Source organism: Hydra viridissima, unplaced genomic scaffold (genome assembly GCF_058129835.1).
Source record: "Hydra viridissima isolate aposymbiotic clone 2 unplaced genomic scaffold, HvirCarnegie_v1 scaffold_10, whole genome shotgun sequence".
Classification (NCBI taxonomy): Eukaryota; Metazoa; Cnidaria; class Hydrozoa; order Anthoathecata; family Hydridae; genus Hydra; species Hydra viridissima.
The window spans coordinates 12,205,235-12,227,043 of NW_028324309.1; the positions used below are offsets into that span (position 1 = coordinate 12,205,235).

At 26.8% G+C, this 21,809-nt stretch overlaps 1 protein-coding gene across 1 annotated transcript; it reads right to left on the reverse strand.

Moving 5' to 3' along the window:
- Positions 1 to 3,309: 3,309 nt before the first annotated feature.
- LOC145181390 (choline transporter-like protein 4) lies at positions 3,310 to 18,759 on the reverse strand. The gene is made up of 27 exons (XM_090099780.1): positions 18,607 to 18,759; positions 18,158 to 18,206; positions 16,074 to 16,147; positions 15,589 to 15,639; positions 15,353 to 15,380; positions 15,068 to 15,161; positions 14,831 to 14,926; positions 14,593 to 14,659; positions 12,215 to 12,353; positions 11,669 to 11,711; positions 10,831 to 10,871; positions 10,670 to 10,720; positions 10,508 to 10,569; positions 10,233 to 10,355; positions 10,002 to 10,101; positions 9,701 to 9,872; positions 9,290 to 9,360; positions 9,045 to 9,174; positions 8,912 to 8,958; positions 8,697 to 8,791; positions 8,494 to 8,536; positions 8,311 to 8,380; positions 7,733 to 7,806; positions 7,584 to 7,654; positions 7,366 to 7,430; positions 3,823 to 3,907; positions 3,310 to 3,697 (listed from the first exon to the last, which is right to left on the reverse strand). The coding sequence occupies exons 1-27, from the start codon at positions 18,686 to 18,688 to the stop codon at positions 3,591 to 3,593; spliced, it is 2,130 nt and encodes a 709-aa protein (XP_089955906.1). The 5' UTR covers positions 18,689 to 18,759; the 3' UTR covers positions 3,310 to 3,590.
- Positions 18,760 to 21,809: the final 3,050 nt, after the last annotated feature.

Genomic DNA, 21,809 nt, shown 5'->3' on the forward strand with positions numbered 1-21,809 from the left:
AGCATTATTCCTAGAAATTATTGACCTTTAAATATTAGTAAATTGTTTAAGTAAAAAAATAATAATAATAAACACATTCATAAAAATCATTATGTAAAACATATATCCTCCTTCATTTTTTATTCATATATAACAGCTGAATTGTAAATATAAAACTTTCTATACATATGTGTGAATATGTTTATAATAAAAACATAAAATAATGAAATTAATTATTTATCAAAAAGGTTAATAACAAGATAATAATATGAAAAGTACTTCTATAAATTTTTTTCTGAAAATTACTAAAGAAATTCATTATTGCATAGGCTAAAATTAACAGTAAAAATAAAACTTAGGAGTTATTTTGTAGCCAAAGTTTATTTTGAGTTCGTAAAAAAAAAAGAACAGTTTTTACTCAACAGCAAGAGAAATACTTTCTGGAAGTATAACAAATAAATTGGTAGTTTTTCTGACAGCTGAAAAGTATTAAGACAGAAGATATTTTACTATATCAGAATAATTTTTCAGTTAACTAAATGAAATACTAATTTTATGATAAATTATCAACTTTAAACACTGTGTGCAAGTTTTTTATGTTATACATACATACATACATACATACATACATACATACATACATACATACATACATACATACATACATACATACATATATAAATACATTATACTATATATTATATATATATATATATAACATAATATATATATGTAAATATGTATATATATATATATATATATATAATATATATGTATATATATTATATATATGTATACATATGTATATATATATATATAATGTTATATATTATATATATATATATATATATATATATATATATATATATATATATATATATATATATATATATATATATATATATATATATATATATAGCACTATGACAAAAAGTTGTTTCGGAATGAAAGAGAGCCTTTTTTAAAGTAATACGGAAAATATATAAAAATAATTAAATACAAACATATACGAAAGTATTTAAAAACAGATAAGCTATTTTAAAAATTGCAGTGATTTAGCACGCTAGCTTTATGTTTACATGCAACAAAAGAATTTGCATAAAAATTTCGGTAATTTCAAAAATTCAAGAAGCTGTTTAAGCAGAATGTAACCGACAAAATTTATCGAACTATGAAAGTGCGAGTCAGGGCGGCACCATCATAACGAAAAGAGGATGAAAAAGGGGTAGGAGCTCAGATTAGCTTTTTTTTTCACAACATGAGGTCCTATTTGGTTCCTAATGTAGTTTAAAACATCAAAATAGCGTTAGAAAAGAAACCTTGGAAATTCAAAATGAGTGGAAAATACTTGAGAAAAATAAAGTTAATTACCAGGAGAAGAAAAGATATCATTATCGTTTCATTTTCCATTATTTAAAGTAGGAACAAATAGCCACCGTGAAAAGCATAGAACTTACCACGGCTGAAAGCTACCTTTCAACTGTTGCTATTGAAGCTGGATTAACTAAGATAGGCCTGAAAATTGCGATTATGTTTAGTATTAGTAACAAATGTTAGTCAACTATTGCTTTTAACTGACTCAAAGTGTTTTAAAAAGAATAAGAGTTTTGGCACTCTTAAAACAGCACAAGCTGCATTTTCTTTGAAGGGAAAATATCCCGAGGTTGATATGATATGGTTTTTTGGTATGTTTCTTCGTTTGTTGTGTCTGAAGAAGTAATTGACTTCAGAATAAGGAACACCATGTTATCATAAGCTTAAAAAATTAGTTGTTTAAACCTTTCTTATAAGAATGAAATGAATGTGACTTAAATTTTAAGTAACACTCAAAAATCCATAAAACTCTTAAACATACTTCACAAAAATGTTGAAAATCAGTTTAAACGATTCTTTGATTTTTTTTTGTATTTTAAAGCCACTAACAACTAATTTCTTTTTTTTGCTGCTCGTATTCTCTTCTTTTTTGTAATGCTCTTTTTAAGGACGCCTTTTGGGATATTTTTTGCAGATAGTGAAAGTGTGTATGTGTGTAGCGATGATTAAAGGTGTGTTGTGTATATAGCAATCATTATATATGTGCGTGGTTGAGGATTTTATATTTACGGTTCCTTAAAATTTCTCAAGCATATTGTTCGTACTTTTGTAAGGCTGGCCTGCATCTAGGCTAAGCCAATACTTCGTTACTGTATCCAGTCTTAAAATATTTTTTATTTGTTTTCAGTGATGCAAATAATAACGTATACAAAAAACTTACCGATAATAACATAATATAGAGTTAACTGCGTGTTATTTTCATTTTTTGTCGAGAAAAAATTTCCTCATTTTTCATTAGCTTTAACAAATCCTAAAAATTGACCAACTTGATTAATCAAAACTTGTTTGTTTGATATCACTTGGACAGATGCAAGTCGCTGAGCCAAAGAAATTCTTCTGCATTCAGCAACTTTTTTCTGATTTGAGATTTGAAATTAAAACTTTCAACGAGTCTTTGGTATGATATATCAAATGGTTCAAAACAGTTTTGTTAGCAACATTAGGTTGTTACCAACATTGTTAAGTTGATAAAAAGAACGCAGTTTAGGAGTACAAACTTTCGTGAATCAATAATTTTTGATTTCTCACGAAGATAAAGCGAATGAAACCAAAGTTCGCGAAGTCATTACACCTAAAGTAACACTTAATATTTTGTGATGAATGATAAGTGGTTTGGTAGACAAGTGTTTTTTTATATTCTTTAACACCCAGTATTACTTGAGGAACTTTCTCATTTAGGGACATAGAGGTTTTGACTTTACTGACCTCAGAGCTAACCGGCACCGAGTGTCTTAAAAGACACAATTTTTACATTCCTGAGTTACTTAAAAAGCAATTGGCTCTGATTTTTAGCGAATAGTATATTTAAGATCTTTAACTAAATTATGATTATAATTGCTTACTATTCTATAAATTCTGGAACAATATAAAAAGATAACCTTTTGAGCTTAGAGAATAGACGACGTCGTTCCTATTTTAATTTTGTTCTTAATTTTTTTTTTTTTTACAGTTATAACTTATAATAATCGATAAATATTGTTCGACAATCTTTTTACAGTAAAAATTTGCTGTGAATCTAAAGTTTTTGCTGTTTTTATTAGTGTTTTAATTTTTGTTTACTCATAATGCTTTGAAAAAGAGGTTTTGATTAGAATTCAAGTATTTTAAGAACAAACGTACGGAACAAGAAACATGTTGACTTAAAGTTAGTTTGAGATTGAAAGTCTAACATTACCGTGGCGAGCAATTCTTTTTTTTTCATATTTAGAATTGGTCAAGCAAGAAAAATGTTAATAGTTTTTAATAATTAAAGTATATATACATGTACAAAAAACAATATTCACAATTACAAATCGAATAAATTATTTATCAAATTAAACCCATATATTTTTTATTAAAAAATTGCTTTTGCATAAAAAATGTTTACAAAGCCAGATTAGGAGATTTCTTTTCAGTGGAATAGTAAAAGGAATTAGAAAAAGAAAATAACTTATGAATATTGCCTTCGTCACCCAAGCATTCCCTAAAAAATGAAATTTCCTCATCGAAAGGGCATCAAACAAAAATGTTTTAAAGTTTTATTCGTCTTCTACTTTTTTGTTTTTCTTATTTAAAATCTTCATTAGCTTTTTAGACATATAATATGGCTTCTCTGGAGAACCATCGTGTCTCTCACAGTCTTCCACTATATTCACAAAAAAAAACTCATAATCATAAAGAATCGAAATTAAAACCAATGATTTAAATCAAGTGACGATCGTTCCACTAGAATGAAATTCTAAGATTATAAGTTCTAAAAAAAGCACTTACGAAAACAAAGGAATATTGTGTTGATAGCCATTTCATAAACTCCAAAAAAAGCGCTTGATACAACCCAAGCTCCAATAGTTATGATCTAAACAAACGAAGTTTGATTAGCAACACAAAAAGTTAAAAAAAACTAAGAAAATCAGAAACTCAAAGTATGGCGATAAAACTATATTATTAAATATCTGCTTTCTTAGAGTTTGGCATAACATTAATACACGTTGGAATTATTTAACAACTTTAGAATGTCAGATGATGTTGCAAAGCTATTTATGTTCAGCTACTATAACGTAAAAACTTGGTTCTAAAATAATATTTCTCTTTGTTTTATATTATAAGCTTTAGGTAACTATTTTATAATATATCATATTGTCTTTGATCTGCGGGAATAACGCTTTCTTTCACCTAGATAATTGAAATTTTTTTAGAAGATTAAAACTCTTATTTTTCTGTTAAACATTTCTTCCATTTACGAGAAATTTTTACGAGAAATTTCTTTACCACTGCAACTTGAACTGTGAACAATCCATAGTTCTCTACTAAATAAGATTAAAAAGTGGAAGGAGTAACCCTAAAAACCTCGGTTTTCTTTTCATATTTTGGATAGTGTAAGATAGACCGTATGGAAATAATTTGAATAATGACTTTTGTCGAGAATCAAAAAGCAAACGGAAAAGAGAATTAAATTTTATAATGACAACAGAAACAAAGAACCGCATACAAAAGAAAAAGAAATAGGTTTTAGATTACTTGAATGTTACAAATAAATGAAAATATTAGTTTATTATAAAGCTGTCTAAAGAAACACCTTCAGTAATTCCTGAAAACTCTAAAACTCTTATTTCTACTCTCAAAAGTATAAATGCCAACACAAAACAAATAATGATTTGATATTAGAAGAACTGGGTCAGATTTTAACCCTAAACAAAAAATACAACCAATGACCACTGAAGTAAAAATATAGTTGTTCTCCATTATTTGTAAAATCATAAAAAATTTCTCCTTCCTTTTCAGATAATCTTATGAATAATAACAATATTTTCAGATAATCTTATGAATAATAACAATATTTTTAGATAATCTTATGAATAATAACAATATTTTTAGATAATCTTATAAATAACAACAATATTTTTAGATAATCTTATAAATAACAACAATATTTTTAGATAATCTTATAAATGATAACAATATTTTTAGAAAATCTTATAAATAATAACAATATTTTTAGATAATCTTATAGATAATAACAATATTTTTAGATAATCTTATAAATAATAAAAAATATGCATCAATTGTAAAATAAACTTCTTAAAAATCTGCAACAACAATGCACAAAAAAATTTCGATGAACACCCTTTAAAACAGATAAAACCTTTTTTTCACAGTTTAAACTATGCTTTAAAAAGATATATTCCACCTCTTGAAAATCCAGAATTTGCAAAGTATTTTAGACACACATCCTTAAAAAGGTTTATACCAAAAACAAATTAAAAAAACTGCTTGGAACATTCAATGAACACTGTGAGAAGGAAGTGGTTAAAGCCTAAAGAAAATCAACTTAGTTTCACAAATAAAAATTATTTTAAATTGTATGGTAGCTATGGATGGAGCATGGCAGAACAATGTGGACTTAATTCTTAACTCTGTTACATTTAAGGAATACCTTTTATTTCAGCTGATACAGACAAAGTTCTGGATTATAAAATATAATCCAGAACTTTGTCTGCATAATAAATTTGTGTCTCAATTTGTGTTGAATTTCACAAAAAAGATAACATAAACACCAAAAATTACAGTGATATACTATAAACCATGTTGGGTCTATAAATTTGCCAAAAGAAGTAGCAATGGAAATGTTTTGTAAATCTTCTAAAATCAAAAGCATTCAGAAATTTTATATATTGAACCCAGTGGTACCAATTTGATTGGAAAGAAAAAAGGTACATGGAATAAAAAAAAATACCGTGCAGGCTATCCAATTTAAAAAATGTTGATCCTATAGAAAATGGTGATGGGCATAACCCTAAGAAATATTTAAAAAAAAAAAGAAAATGCATACTAATATTATTTATAAGAAATTACTTGATATTTTTATGCTGTTTTGTATTCTTCGTTTAAAGATTTTTTTTATTCCATGAGCAATTTAAAAGTGACATTTGCTTTTTAAAAACCTACCGTATGTGACCGTTAATTTCATAAAAAGTTTGGAGTTTTTAAAAAAAATGTTCCTTTCAAGGCAGTCAAGGGTCAAATTTCTTGGAATCCAATACATTAAATGATGAAAATAACTAAAGAATTATCTTTCAGTCAACAAACCATCAGAAATGTAGTCAGAAAGGATATGAAGGCAAAGTCAAGCGCCAAGATTAAGAAAAGCCTAGTTTCCCCAAGTATCATAGAAAAAAAATTTGAAAGATCAAAGAAACTTCTGATCCTTCTGAAGAAGAGACCAACAATCATCCTTTTCTCAGATAAAAATTTTTCTACTGTTGACTCTTTCTCAAACAATGGAAACAATTGTTTTATTAGTCATCAACCAGTCCAGGAAGTCCCAGAGCATGTAAATTATGGATTCAAAACAAACATTTGGCTTCAGTTATGATGATTGGCCTGAGTTCTTTTGATGGTTTCAAATTGCCCCTGGTTTTCATTAAATCTGGTCGGAAAGTCGACACCAATAGGACATTTGAACCATGGAGAACTATGTCAAAACCAATCAAATTTTCCAGATGACAATATTGTGCTCCAGCAGGATGGACCACCTTCACATACTTCCAGAAGACCCAGAGGTGGTTTCAGGAGGACCTCCTAAAACACTGTCAAACAAGTTATGGCTTCCTGAATCTTCAGACTTTTCCCAGAACAGTGTCAACTCCCTGAAGGCTGCTATTAAGATAGCAGCCTTTAGGGAGTTGACAAGATGCCCAAAGATTATATCTAAACCACCTGTTCCTGGTTCAGGAGTCAACCTGAAGCTATGATTGATGCTGAGGGAAGAGATATTGAACAAAAATGTGGTAAATGTAATTCTAAAGACTTTTTCTTAATAAATTTTTTCATTCAGCTTCAAGTTTTCATTCTACATTAATTTTTTTTAAAAAATGCATTTTTAAGAAAATTTGAGGTCATATTCAATATTTACTTTTTATATTTAATAGAATTTAATTTCAATAAGCAAATTAAAGTTAAAATTAAAAGCACTAGTGATTTTAGTTACTGTCATACCCTGATAAATACATTCACAACTACAGCCCTACTAGTTTTTCAAAACAGAAAATGCAGTGAGCACTTAATTATGTAGCAATATAATAGCTATACATTTATGGAATTAGATAATATACAAATAAATATAGGATATAGATAACAAACAATATTCTGGTTTAAGGCTTTTGATTTTAGAAAATCAAAAGCTTTGACCCCATGAACATATTCCAGAGCACCCTGGGGTCAATAATTTAAAACAGCACCTACTATCTTTAAGTAAACACTTGCTACTACAGACTTTAATTATCCATTGCAATCAACTTTAAAATAATTACGTACCACTATCGGAGTAAAATAGTAATTCATGTTTGTTTCTTTACGAAAGAAGTAAAAACTTGCAATTCCTAAAATAATAAATTTGCATTAAAATTAAACTTGCATTAGGCTAAAAAAATATTTTTGAATACATTAAAATAAACTGAAACAACCAAGATCTCAAAGTAAAAGAATCTATTTCTTGAAACTCTATTGAAAAAAATATTGTTTTAAGTAAATACCCATTCCACTAGTTATTGTCAGTTTTCCAATGAATAGTAGGAAATCTGTTACTTTATCCAGAACAACCACTCTATAAAATCAAAAGTTAACTATTAAAGCAGAGACTGTAAAATAAAATTCCTGAAGCAACTGAATGATTGTCAAGTACCTTAAAATATTTCTCATTAGAAGCATGAATGCATTCTTTGCTGAAACACAGAAGTTTTTTCCATAAACAGCAATCTAAATAAAATATTTTCAAAAAATCATTTTAAAACACATAATAGGATACAAAAAAACTTTTACCAAACAATTCAATAATCTTATATGTCAATCTTATATGTTAAACCTCAGTCCCAACAGTTTAACTCCAAATTTTTTGATATTTTGTTTATGTCTGTAATATAAGTTGGTTGTGCATGTTGTCTAAAATTGTTCTGTCTAAAATGCTCCTGTATGCTGTCTAAAATTTTAAATAATTAATTAGGTAGATCAGGATAAATACACAAAAATTTGAAAAATTAAAAATTAGTTTTTATAACTTTTTTTTAAAAATTAACTAATTCCATTTGTAAAATTTGAGTTTTTTGAAGTTATGATCAAGATCATTGTCATAATAAAACAAAATGCTTTAAAAAAAAAATCAAGAGAAACAATTTGACAAAAAAGTTTACAAATAAAAAACAAGCAAGCCTTACATAAAAAACTGTTCATATAGTTTTACATAAAAAAAGAATAGAGTATTACTTCAATATAGGCATTTTTATTCAGAAATTTCAAAAATTTCTCCAAACACCAAAAACAACATTTCAAGCATCTAAAAACATTAAAAACATCAAGAATAATGCATTTTAACTAAGTATAAATTTGGATATTTAGGTAGTAAATAACATATTATTTGGAATATAATTAACTGACAGAAACTCTTACTTTAAAAAGAATTTGGTAATTGGACTTGGTTGTGTACCGCGACCTTAAAATAAAATACTATATTTGAACTATATTTAAATATTTGAACTTTGATGCAGCACATGAGTGTCACTTATACAAAAAATTTATTTTATAGTTTATTCACAAAAAATCAAATAAAGTTAAAAGATGATAATTTCTGAAATCTTAAGAACCAATCACACCTGTAAGCTTATACTCAATATACTCCAGAGCTGCACGGATAAGTTGCACAATAGCAATGATCAAAGAGCCAAATGCTAATGAGCCTGTATGATATCTGTTTTTAAAAAAATCCATTTTAAACAAGTGTCCATTTTTTAGAGCAAAATATTTTATGTAATACTAACACTTTAACTTGTGTGTTTATTTATATCACAATTCTTAGTATAAATTATACCTTAGTGTTCTGCCTACAGACATCAAAAGAGGTAGAGAAGGGACATCCTAAATTAGATGATAACAATATTACTGATAATAATACTTATTAAGATAAGTCATATTAATTGTAAAAAATATATTCTTATCCTTACCTTATTTTTATCCCATGCCCAGTACCATGATGCAAAAGCTCCTGCTAACGAACATTGTCCAAATGCAATAATAAAATTTAACAACCAAAACCATCCCAACAAATGAAAGACTTGTAGACGAAGTATATTACTAAAAATATATAAGTAGTACTTGATGGTATTTTAAACTTACAAAAAATTAGATCATATGTTAAAAGGTCTATAAAATAATCTATGATAATAGCCAAAAATGAATCACAGCATACTTATCAGTGTTATAAACAACAAAATTACAAGAGATAGTTTTATTTATATCAAGGAACTCTTTTGTCGCTGCCTGAAAAATAAAAAATATTTCTAGACAAAAAAACAAAAAAAAACAAACAACTATTTTAAACAAAATATCCAAATTATTTGGCAATATCATTATTCTGTTATTTCTTATTTTTGTTCTCTGAGAATGTTCTATTTACAGAAAACTATCAGTTTGATGTTATGGACTTTCAACACTTGTCAAAAGAGAAAAATAAATTAAAAACTTAAATCTGCTGTAATACTTTTAAACAATTAGTAAACTATTAAACAATCAAATCAATAATTACATAGCTAATTAAAAAATTTATGCAATAGTTAAACCAATAAAAAAAAATTAAAAGATATCAAAAAATTTGGCTCACTACAGCATCACATGCTTCACCAATAAAAGTTGAATTTTTAACTTGCTCATATTTTGCACTCCCTGATGTAGACAAATATACAAGAATTACAACAAACCAAGCAAACAAAAGCAGCTGCAAAAACCATGGAACAATTGGAAAAAACAATGTTGATACCATTGAAGTGATAGACCTAAAATAAAAACAAGCTGCAAAAATACAAAAAAAAAAAAAACGTTTAGAAAAAGAAAAGTTATATGAAGAAAATCTATATCCATAACATTTTACTAATAAACTCAAAAATACAAAGAACAAGACATACCGGCTACCTTCTTTAATGAGTTGAACAGCAATTTGTATCCTTTTTCGCAAAGCTAACAGCAAAAGAATTAGCACCAGCAACACAAATGCACATATACAACCTGAATAAAGTAAGCATAAATACTGATTGGAATAAAGAATAAAGGAAACATCTCAAATTAAAAAACAAAAACATTATTCTAGATAGAATTTTAGCTATACAAAAACTGTAGATAACATAACAGAAACCCACCAATAGCCAACCATGTTTCTTTCATATCCTTGTAGCTGGAAAGATTCGAAGTAAACTCAAAATGTATCGAGGTTGTATCGTTTGCAGCAAGTCGCTTGAATTCCATGAATGAATAATATGTAGCTGAAAAGAACGTTGGAGTTACTTATTCCAACAGACAAAAAAAGCAAAACAAATACTGCTGTTCATTTGAATAAATTTAGGAATAATTTAACATAAATGGATTAAAGAAAATAATTCAAGAACAACTTTTATAATTTTTAAAAAAAATGTACCATATCCAATAATTGTTAAAACAAGGTAAGTTGTCAACCAAACCATTAAACCAGCAACCCACCTAAAATATGAGACACAGTTTTAAGTCTCATATAACCTATTGAATTATTTATAACTGTACAACTTGTATTGGAATGTTACAACATGTCATATAACATTACCTCATTATCAAAATGTATATTAAAGATACAACCATTGTAATTCCAAATGCCCTAAATGCATCAAAAAATTTCATATAAAATATGCATGGCAAATTGCAAATTTTTTTACACATAATTTGAAACACAAAATGACGCCAATAAGACTTTAACTTTTTACTCACGCTAATAACCAGTACCAAGACACTTGGATGTCAGAAATGACCTAAACATTCATTTTTAAAAAATTCTCAAAGAAACTATGAAGTAGAAGTTCTAAGTTTTAAACTTCTACAAAGGAAACCATTTAAATAACTAAAATGTGTAAAACAAAAAACCTTTTAAAGAACAGAATCAAACTGGATTGAATATAGTTTTCTTAACTCATTTATCTATGAAAAAAATGGCGGTTTAAATTGTTGCTCTAGCAGCAGATATTTGCAGACATGACCACATTTGTTTAAATGAGATTCTTTCAGACCACTTAAAAGTTTATTTCAATAAAAAATTTCCTACAAAATTTTTTCATTAATCAAATCTAATCAGTATATCAAATAGAAAGGTTATTACCTATGTCATAATCTTAAATTTCTGATACTGAAGTAGTATCAAAAGAAACAACAGATGCCATCAGGGAACCGCATAATGAAGTTTTTATTGCACATTTCTTAGTGCAAAATAGACACTTTTTTGTATATGAGTTATAATGATGTCATGGTAGCTCAGCATAAAATCCATATTAATCATATTTGCATAAATAATTATTTCTTTTTTGATAACTGAAGTACTCAAAATAATAACTACTTATTCCCACACTTATTTGGTTGAGGCTGAGAACAATAAAATATCAAAATCAGGTCTTGGTATAGGAAAATTAGACCAAATTATAAGAAAACAATATTCAGCTTCTTGATTATTATTATTGATTCATTTAAATAAACAACAGATATAATTCAAAAACATATTACAAATATCAAAACAATAAAATTAATAAATAAAATGCACACTTATTAGACTACTTACCCTTTGGCCAATATTTTGTAAGTTCACAATGATGCTTTGAGCACTAAATTAAAGTCAAGCACTTTTAAGAACAAATCATTTTCAAAGACAACATCTTTAAGGAAAGAGGTATATGGAAGGGAGAGATAAATTCATTGAAATTAAGAAAAACTACTTCTAATACCTAAAGTTAAAACAGAGTTGGTAACAAAAATAAAAAGTTGTTTTAGAAGGTGAAAAATCAAGCAAGTCTAGTCTAAAGCAATCTTTGAAAACCACAAATAAAATGGCTATCCTCTCTTCAATCATTTAAAAATAATACATTTTCCAATAGTTTCAATATTCCTTTATGCAGATTAATGTTGTGAAAAACATATGCTGAAATCATAAAACCTTTCTTGATTTACCTCTGTGACCTTTATGAAAGTGCTTATCTCAGTATATTTCAAAGCCAGATGATAAAACTCTAATGTATTTCCAAAAATGAGAAAGCCATCTAATATTTTAATACCAAACTAGCATGTGAAAAATCATCTACTGATAAAAAAAATCTAACTTTCAACTTACATTGTTCCCCATTTTAAATTTTCTTGGTTTAAATTTTTTCCATCGCTGGAGGAGATATTTTGATTAGTTGCTGCAAACTGTGTTGATAAAAACTCATTTAGAGTGTTTCCAACTACAGTGGGTACACATCTGTAAGCCACTGAAAATAATCAATTTAATAAAAAATGACCTTAATTCAGTTTATTAAATCCAATCTTACACATGTATATGTTAATCTTTAGAGCTATATACTAAATAATGCTAATAACTTCATATGCTAATAATTTCATATGTAATAAAATTAACAAAGCATTTAAGTTTAAAATACTTTTTACAGTGCAAATGATACAAATACACAGTTTTTTATTTTAAAGTTCAAACATTCCTTCCAAAATGCTTTAAAACAATTTAGATCACATCGAACCATTTTGTAACTATCTTCAACATTTTTGGCTAAAAAGCAGTATTTTTCATGTTGCTAAAGTTTAAACAATACTCTCTTGTACTTTAACCATATCAACCTTTGTGTCAACAAAGCAAAGTTTCCAAGAAGCAGAATTTTTAGTTTAATTTGAAGAAAAGTGCACCCAATGGACATCAATTACTGTGTGAACATATGAGGAACATGTGAACATACGAGGAACATGTGAACATACGAGGAACATGCTCCATCAATAAAAACATGTAAGGATTAGTACAAGCATGTTAGTGTCAGAGCACAAAGTGATATTCTTTCTATGTGACCAACATTTAAAGGATTGAGAAAAAGGTGATACAAGAAATGGCAAGTAAGGCTAGTGATTTAAGTAAAGATATAAAAGGATTCCCAATGATACTCCATTTTGGTAAAATTAGTCAAGAATTAGGGACAAAATAGCAGCAAGTATTAATTGTATTAACAAAAATACTTTCTTATGGTTAACCCTTGTATTAGTTCCACAGGAGAATGGTAGATTGAAATAATTAGAGACTTTCTGAAATCATATGAAAGAGGAAATTGGCAGAAAGGAAGAAGCTTGTACCAGACTAAGGTGGTTTAATGTCTCAAGATTTTTCAATATAATTATGGAAAAAATCGATTTTAAGACAGAGCTAAGGAATCTTTGAAGATCTATACTACACTTCTTGAAGAGAAAAGAACTGCTAAGAATGACAGGCTTTAGAACAAAAAAAAACCTCAAACTGTGATATTAGGAAGCTTATATACTTGATACTGCAATTGGAATAAACTAATTTTTCTTTTTTCATTAATGAGTCAATACCTTTTATAAGTAAAGGATCTATTTTTATTTTATCTACAATATCATAATTTTTCTAAAATAATACTTTAATGAAAACTTGTCAACTTGACATTTTGAGGCACATAAAAAGAATTAAAAAAACACAAAGTTTATGATTTACTACCAGCAATAATTCAGATCCATATGAGTTCAAAAAAAAGTTTCACATGAATATCTTTAAAATTCAGAGATCCTCCAAATCCTCAAAAAGTGATTATTTTGGGTCCAAAAACTCATTTATTAAAATTTGGAGTGCTGTGGATATTTGATCACTTTTATCTATTGACTTAAAAGTGCTAATAAGTATCATAGTTAAATTTTTAAAAGATTGAATTAATTTTTATGACATTTTGAACCATTTTGTAGCACACAAAATGGCAGTAAGTACAATTATAACTTTTTGACTTGAAGTAGTGACAGTGTTTTTCTGATTGAACATCTACTGAAACATTTTACTATTATTCTGAACAAACAGATACACTACAGGACAGCTAACTATTTGATAAAAACTATTGTAAATGTCATTGGATAGTATATGGTATATGTGACTAACAATATTGGCAAAGTTTTCTAAGAAAGAACCTAAAACTTCATTAAAAAATAAGATGTTTACAAAAATCTTATGTAGCAAAAAGTTAATGCATTTTAAAAAACAAAAAAACTTGTATAATATCATAGAAGTTTTACCTTATAAATATGCTAATTCAATACATAAAACTAAATTAACCTACTTTAAAAAAAACTACATCATGTATATTTTTATCTCCATTATACATTAAATTGTGTATATATTTTAGATTAGTCTATGCAAAGTTTTACTTTACATTATGTAATCTTTAACTTACTTAGCTAAGTATTTTCAATAAAGAGTTTTTCAATTTTTCAGTTACTGAACCAGAATTTCTATCTCTAAACAAAACTTATGATAGTATGACCTTAGTTCAAATTAAAAATTGTAAACATGGCTGGGCTGAAATGTGTTGTATATGCAGGATGAAAATTTACAACCCACAGCTTTGTTAAAAAAGTTAAAAGTTGATGAAAATCTTTAATTCTATCATGATTAAATTACTATTTTATTAGAGGTATGGGATTGCTTTAAATTGAATAAAAACTCACATGCTTGGCTTTGCAGAGTGTATTTTGCACAAGAACCCTCAGTTACTAATTGACTAATTGTCTTTTCCTATAATAAGAAATAAGTTAAAAAAAAGAAGTCTTTTACAGTAACTTACTATAAACTTGGTTTATAATTATAAAGTATTTCAATGAGGTCAAGAAAGTAAAGTAGATAAAGTAATCAATAATATTTAGAATCTTTTAAATATTACTAGAATTTTAAAGCGTATTCAATTACCGTTGTATTAAGATCTATTTCATACTTGCAGTATAAATTCTCTTTACTAGTTGTGAGATAAAATGTGTTTTCTGAAGGACATTCACTTACACATATCTAAAGAATTTTTTTTTAAAATTAATGTAAACAAACTGTCAATATAAATGAACCTTGATAGTTTCGAAACAAAAAAGATTCAGAAAAGAGATTCTTTTATAAATTTGAATAAATTTTTTAAAAATGACAAAATCCTCAGACCTGGGTTGTTTTGCATGAAGTGATGGTGTAAATGTCAGTTAATGATTTTGGAATGCATTCAAGCAGATCAAAGTAAAACAGGTTTTTTCGATCACTAATACAAACATTAAAAAAATGCTATAAAATCAAAAATATTAAAATATAGCTAGCTTTTAGAAGTCTCTGATTTATTTTAGGGTTAGTAACCTCTAAATGCAAAATGAATTTAAAAATTCAACATAGAAATAAAATAATTTTGTTCATAAACAACTAAAGATAGATAAGGTTCAATAAAAAGGTACATACACAAAAGAACCAACGCCACAAAGATTACCTAAAAAATATATATTAAACACTTTAAACAATAAAAAGATAAATTAACAACTTATTTTCAAAAACATATAACTTTTAAAATTCTTACTTATTGAAAACTCCATACTTAAAATATTCTTAAATATTAAGTGTGTTTTTTTCTGTATTTAATAAAACTTATTGAAACATAAGGCAAATAAAATCAGATTAAAAAATAACAATAGTTATACCACGACTGTCAGTAGGATATAACAATTTTGCAGGACTTCCCCATGAAAAGGCTGATTAAAAAAAAAAACACTTTTAAGTTAGTATTGCTATAAGTTTCAAAAAGAAAAAGCCTAATAACTGCATATATTGAAAAAAGATAAATTTCAAAAAGAAAAAGCTACATAACTGCATAAATTGAAAAAATTGTTGCATGTAGTGTTTTAAACAAAAATAACCAGACATAAAAAAAAATACTTAAATGGCAGCTTAAATCTTTGCAGATTGATAAAAGGCCAAAAATACACTTTCAGAAAATGATTAATTCTTGACTCTTTTATATTTTATTTTATTAGAATGATGCCCAAACTTCCTTGATTCCCAAACTTATTTGGGTAAAATTTGATATTACTCAATTTTTCAGGGTTTTCTTAGTAAGAACTTCATCAAAAAATATTTATCTTGTAAAAGAGTAAGTCCATAAAGACTTAGATATAGTTAGGCTTACCAAGAAATCCAACTATAAGCATTCCAACAATGTACAAAACAAATATTAGACAGCAAATGATATCCGTGCAGCTCCTGTAATGTACAAAGTTTATTATAAACTAAATCTTTTTACATTTTAATGTATAAATTACACAACTTTTGTTTCCTTTTTCTTATTTTTAATATTTTGTATTTTATATAAGATATATATAATATAAGTTAAGCTCTTTTCCCTTTACCTCCTCCCAAAAGAATAGGACACATGCATGTATTAATACCAATACAATTCTCAGGTTCATATAATGGAAATAATTTAATTGATTAAGAGGTAACTTGATAAATTATTCTCTAATAATTTATGGTTTATGAGAACATTCACAACCTGAACACTGCACAATTGCATCACTTTATTAGATGCCACTAGCTTCAAATCTTTTTTAATATACAGGGTGTGTCAACTATTTGAGAATATATTTTTAATTTTTTATAAATGATAAAAAGTCAAACAGAAAATATTTTTAATAAAAATCAATTATATAAATAATATAAGATAAACTATTTCATTCAATGAAATCCCCCTCTACTTCAATACTTCAATTCCAGACCTAAATAATAACAAATAAAAACAAATACTTCAATTCCAGACCTAAACCAACTGCAAGCGTGCTTGACATGGCCCTCATCTATGTTGTCCATTACTTGGACAATGGATTCTTTCAGAGAATCTTTGGTGTTGTAGGGATGTTTATTAACATCTCTCTCAACAACGTCCCACACATAATAATCAAACGGTATTAGGTATGGAGAGTTTGGAGGCCACAAGTTTGAGTGATGTGATCATAAAAATGGTCCGCCAACCATTCCTGAGTGTTTTGAGTCTTATGTGCTGGTGCAGAGTCTTTTTGAAAAATGTAGGGCCTTCTATTTCTTACTGTATTGATCCAAGGCTTAACAACAGTACCCAAGACTTCAATGTAAGCATCAGAAGTGACTCTTAGTTCTTGTGGAAAGATGTGGGGTGACATAACATGTCCTTTATTGCTAACAACCCCTAAAGCCTTAACAGTTGCATGAAATTTTGTGTGCATGACTGTTGGAACTTTGGAAGGGTCATCACACAGCCATCTGTCATTTCTTTCTGTTTACTTTTTAATCTTGATCAAAATTTTTCTCATCTGAAAAAAACCAAAGCATACCTTGCTTAGCAGGATGTTTCAGTTTGTTTAACAGCCTCTTAGACCTTATTAAACAATTAGCTTTGGTAGTCTCAGACATAAACTGGCCTCTCCACATTACATGAGACTTGTAGCGAAAATTTTTATGAACAGTCCTTTGAATTGTTGCTTCTAAAACACCCAGGTCTTTTGAGATGGACCTCATTGACTTTTTGGGGCTCTCGTCAACGATATTCTGAACTTGATGAATAAATTCAGGTGTTCTAGCTGTGTCTGACCATTGCTTGTGCTTTTTACGTTTAGCAGCTTGATTACAATCACCATCTTTTTCTTCAAACTCCTTGTGAACTTTAAAAACAAAAGATCAGGCGACTTTAAGAAATTGTGCAATTAGTAAATCACTATGCTCTGGCTTTAATGCTACAATAACAGCATGTCTTTTCATTCCTTGTGTTAATTTATTATCTATCATTTTTAATTACCTGCAAAAAATAAAAACATTAATGTAACATAAAGAAATGATGACATTACGTGATGTTCTCAAATAGCTGATGCACCCTGTATTACCAACATACCACTTTTGTATCAATATCATTCCTTATTCACTTTCAATAATGACTGAATGATAGCTAGTAAAACCTTTTTAGCATCCAAAATCTTGTAAGAGAAACATTTATATTCTATACATTCATTGAAAAACATATAATTTAATCGTCAAAAAAAATATGATAAAAGTTTAATGGAGCCAAGGCTCTTATCCTGATTCTAAATACATACATACATACATACATACATACATACATACATACATACATACATACATACATACATACATACATACATACATACATACATACATACATACATACATATAAATTTCATATAAACATTTTGAAAAAACATTAAAACAAATGCATCTTTCTTTCACCTATTTTTGATGGGCCCTTTAAAGTCTCGATCAAACGGTTTTGATTTTCCTATAATAAAACAAAGATTCTCAGTAAAAAATTTAATAGTAATAGTTATATAAAAAATCAGCCTACAGAAAAATGATAATAAACTTTAGGTGCAGTATTAGATGCAAAGATAATGGCCTTTAATGACAGAATAATAAAGTCATAGTTTTTCATTTTGTTGTAAAAGTAACCAAACTAACATATCTTTCTTAAATATTGTAGCTCTGCAAATAAAGTAAGCAAAAATTCAATCTGTCAATAATATTTTACATTCCCACTATAAAAACATTCTCTCTTGATTTACTGCAAGCCTTAAATTTAAAATCTATTTTAAATTTATAATCTTATGTAAATAAATTTACAATACAAATAATTATTACATAGCTGTCTGTATAATATCTATTAGTAAAAAAAACTTTACCATATTTTCCTGACTGGTTTATGGATCCATTTTGATCAATTAACTCAATAGGTTCTTGCTCATTTTTTCCGCAGCACCCCATTTTATATTATTCAAAAAAGTTAAATATCCATATAAAACTGAAGAAAAAGAAAAAATCAATTAACCTTAAACAAATTGCATTTTCTATTTTTTAAAAAGACAATTAACTAACAGTTAATAGGTATAAGAAATATTGTTTAAAAAATATAATTTACATTTTTATTTGCCTAAAAATATTTCTATAAACATTGTTAAGACAAATAAAAGTGTAATTTATATTTTTGACAAAACTCTACAGCATATTTTAAGAATAAATTGCACAGAAATTTATTTACTAACAACCTCCTACAGGTAGTATGTTTTTTCTTATAACATTGGTGTTTGCTATATACAAATATTAAAAAATAAAATAGAATATATTAATATTTTTGAAAATTTTCTTGAGTTGCCAATATTCAAAATATAAATAAATCCAAATATACATACATACATATATACATACAAAAAAAAAACTTATACATAGTTATTTTAGCTATATATATATATATATATATATATATATATATATATATATATATATATATATATATATATATGCCTTAAGTTGTGTATTTCATACATACATACATACATACATACATACATACATACATACATACATACATACATACATACATACATACATACATACATACATACATACATACATACATACATACATACATGCATATGTGTGAATGAAATAAATAAAATTATGACTATGTAGTATTTTGCTGTGGAACCACTTTGCATATGTATGTATGTATGTATGTATGTATGTATGTATGTATGTATGTATGTATGTATGTATGTATGTATGTATGTATGTAATACACAACTTAAGGCATATATATATATATATATATATATATATATATATATATATATATATATATATATATATATATATATATATATATATATATATATATATATATATATATATATATAGCTAAAATAACTATGTATAAGTTTTTTTCTTAAAACAATTATATTTTAAAAATAAAATTATGACTGTAGTATTGTAGTGGTATGACTGTAGTATAGTAGTAGCTGTGGAACCACTCTGCATAAAATTAGTTATAGCTCTAAACATTAATAGCTATTATGCATAAAAAAAATTTACATGGATAGGGACAGATAGAAAGGTATGCAGTACGTGATCCCACTTGTACCATCGTACAGTCCTATCCTCTTAGCCAATAATTTTTTTTAAACTTGATATTGAAAGTGATACCTAACTTGATATCTAATGTCTAAGAAGCTAGCTAAAATGGTTAAAAAGTTAGTACTTTTAGAATCAGAAATGTTAAAACCTTTTTTAAATCATTGGCTTTTCTTTACACAAAGAAAACATTCTGTATATTTGTGCTGCAGCACTAACAATTTTTTAAAAATCTATTTATCAGCAAAGATGACACACTATTATTAAATGCTGCGATTACGTATCAGCTAGCACTGTTTTCCGGTTTCCATAGATCCCATATTTATTTACTTTTCGCTTCATACAAATAAAGTATCATCACAAGCACTAATTGATTTCCTTAAACATCTGCGTTTTTTATATTTTCGTTAATGAGATGCAACAAGCCGATAATTATTATTATTTTTTTAACATGATTTAGTTAATGAAGAAAAATTATTATTAACAAGTATTTTTACTAACAAGCATTATTGTTAACAACTGCACAACGTATAGGCATGATTTGGCATTTATTTTATTTCTTCTTTTTTCTCTTAAAAAAATGAGTTGTTAGTACTTTATTTAATACACTTTCTTAATATCATCAAATAAGAAAAAAAAAAAAAAAAAAAAAAAAAAGAAAAACTATTTTAATATAAAAAATTGCATAAACATATATATAGTTTAACATGAACGCCATGAAATATCTTTTTAGTATTACAAAAGAGGTTTTCTTTGAGGCCTAACCTTTCATTAAGTTCAAAAAAATTTTGCTTTAACAATATTTGTAGATTATAACAAAAGATATGTAAATAAAACGCGAACAAAAATAAATGGTTATAAGAAATAAGGTTATAAGAATGGTTACTTTACTTTTTACTTTCGTTTTCACTTTCATTTCGTGGCTTTACATACTCTAATTAAAAAGTAGCGCATTATGTTGCGTTACTCTTAACATTGAGTTTCTTAAACTCTAGCTAGTATAAAACTAGCTTACTGAATACTAAAACTTTAGGAAGCTAGGTAGTGCAAAGCACTATCTAAAGTTTGATTAAAACTACCTTTCACTACATACTTGGTTTTAAAACTTTAGTTCTCAAAATGAGAAAGTTGGATGAAGGCTATATTAATATGAAGGACTATATTTTAGCTGATTTGCGATCCACAAAATCGCGATCAAATCTAATGCACATCTAAGAAATATTATACAACACATTTAAAATGCTGCTTATTTATGAGTAATAACTTTGTGCATCACTATTGAAAATAAACGTTGATCTTAGACGAAGGTTAATGCATATTTAGAAATTCATACCGAAGTGAATTTGTTCATATAAAAAAACTGCTTCATCGCAAACTCATCATTTATAAACTGCTTTCTATAGAAAAATCTACCAATCGGTTTAATAAACACCTCGATTAAAGGCTTTTGATTTCAAGACGTCATGTTATATAATTCTGCTTGACTAATTTAATTCTCTTTTAAAGATTACAAATGCATTAAAGTGTTCTCCATCTCAAAGGAAAAATGCCTTTGGACTATATATGAATCTACTAAATATTCCAGAAAATAATGTGTTATAAAAATAAAAATTGTTAATAAGAAATTAAAAATAGCTTAAGTATAAAACAAGTAAATTTTAAAATGTGCGACGAGATTTCGTCATTGTTATGTGGAAAGGATTTAGCAGTAATTTTTCAAATAAAACTTATATAAATTGATCTAAGTAGGTTAAATTCATATAATCTACATAGTTTTAATATAAAAAGCATGCAAGGGTTTTGAGCAAAAATACTGATAGTTAATTTTCATTTTTCAGAAATGTCATAACTAAATATAAGTCATATCTGTATTTGTTATTTGTATGAATTAGATTTTTTAGAAACAACTTACCAATTAAAGATGCATGGTATGAAAATTTTTTTTGATAAGTTTGTGGGTATAAAAATCTTTAAAAAT

Coding starts and splice junctions, on each gene's coding strand:
- LOC145181390 (XM_090099780.1), bottom strand. CDS start 18,688: ATGGGGTGCTGCGGAAAAAATGAGCAAGAACCTATTGAGTTAATTGAT. Junction 14,927..15,067: donor CTTCATGCAAAACAACCCAG/GTCTGAGGATTT, acceptor AAAATTCTTTAG/ATATGTGTAAGTGAATGTCC. Junction 9,175..9,289: donor GTTGTTTATAACACTGATAA/GTATGCTGTGAT, acceptor ATATATTTTTAG/TAATATACTTCGTCTACAAG.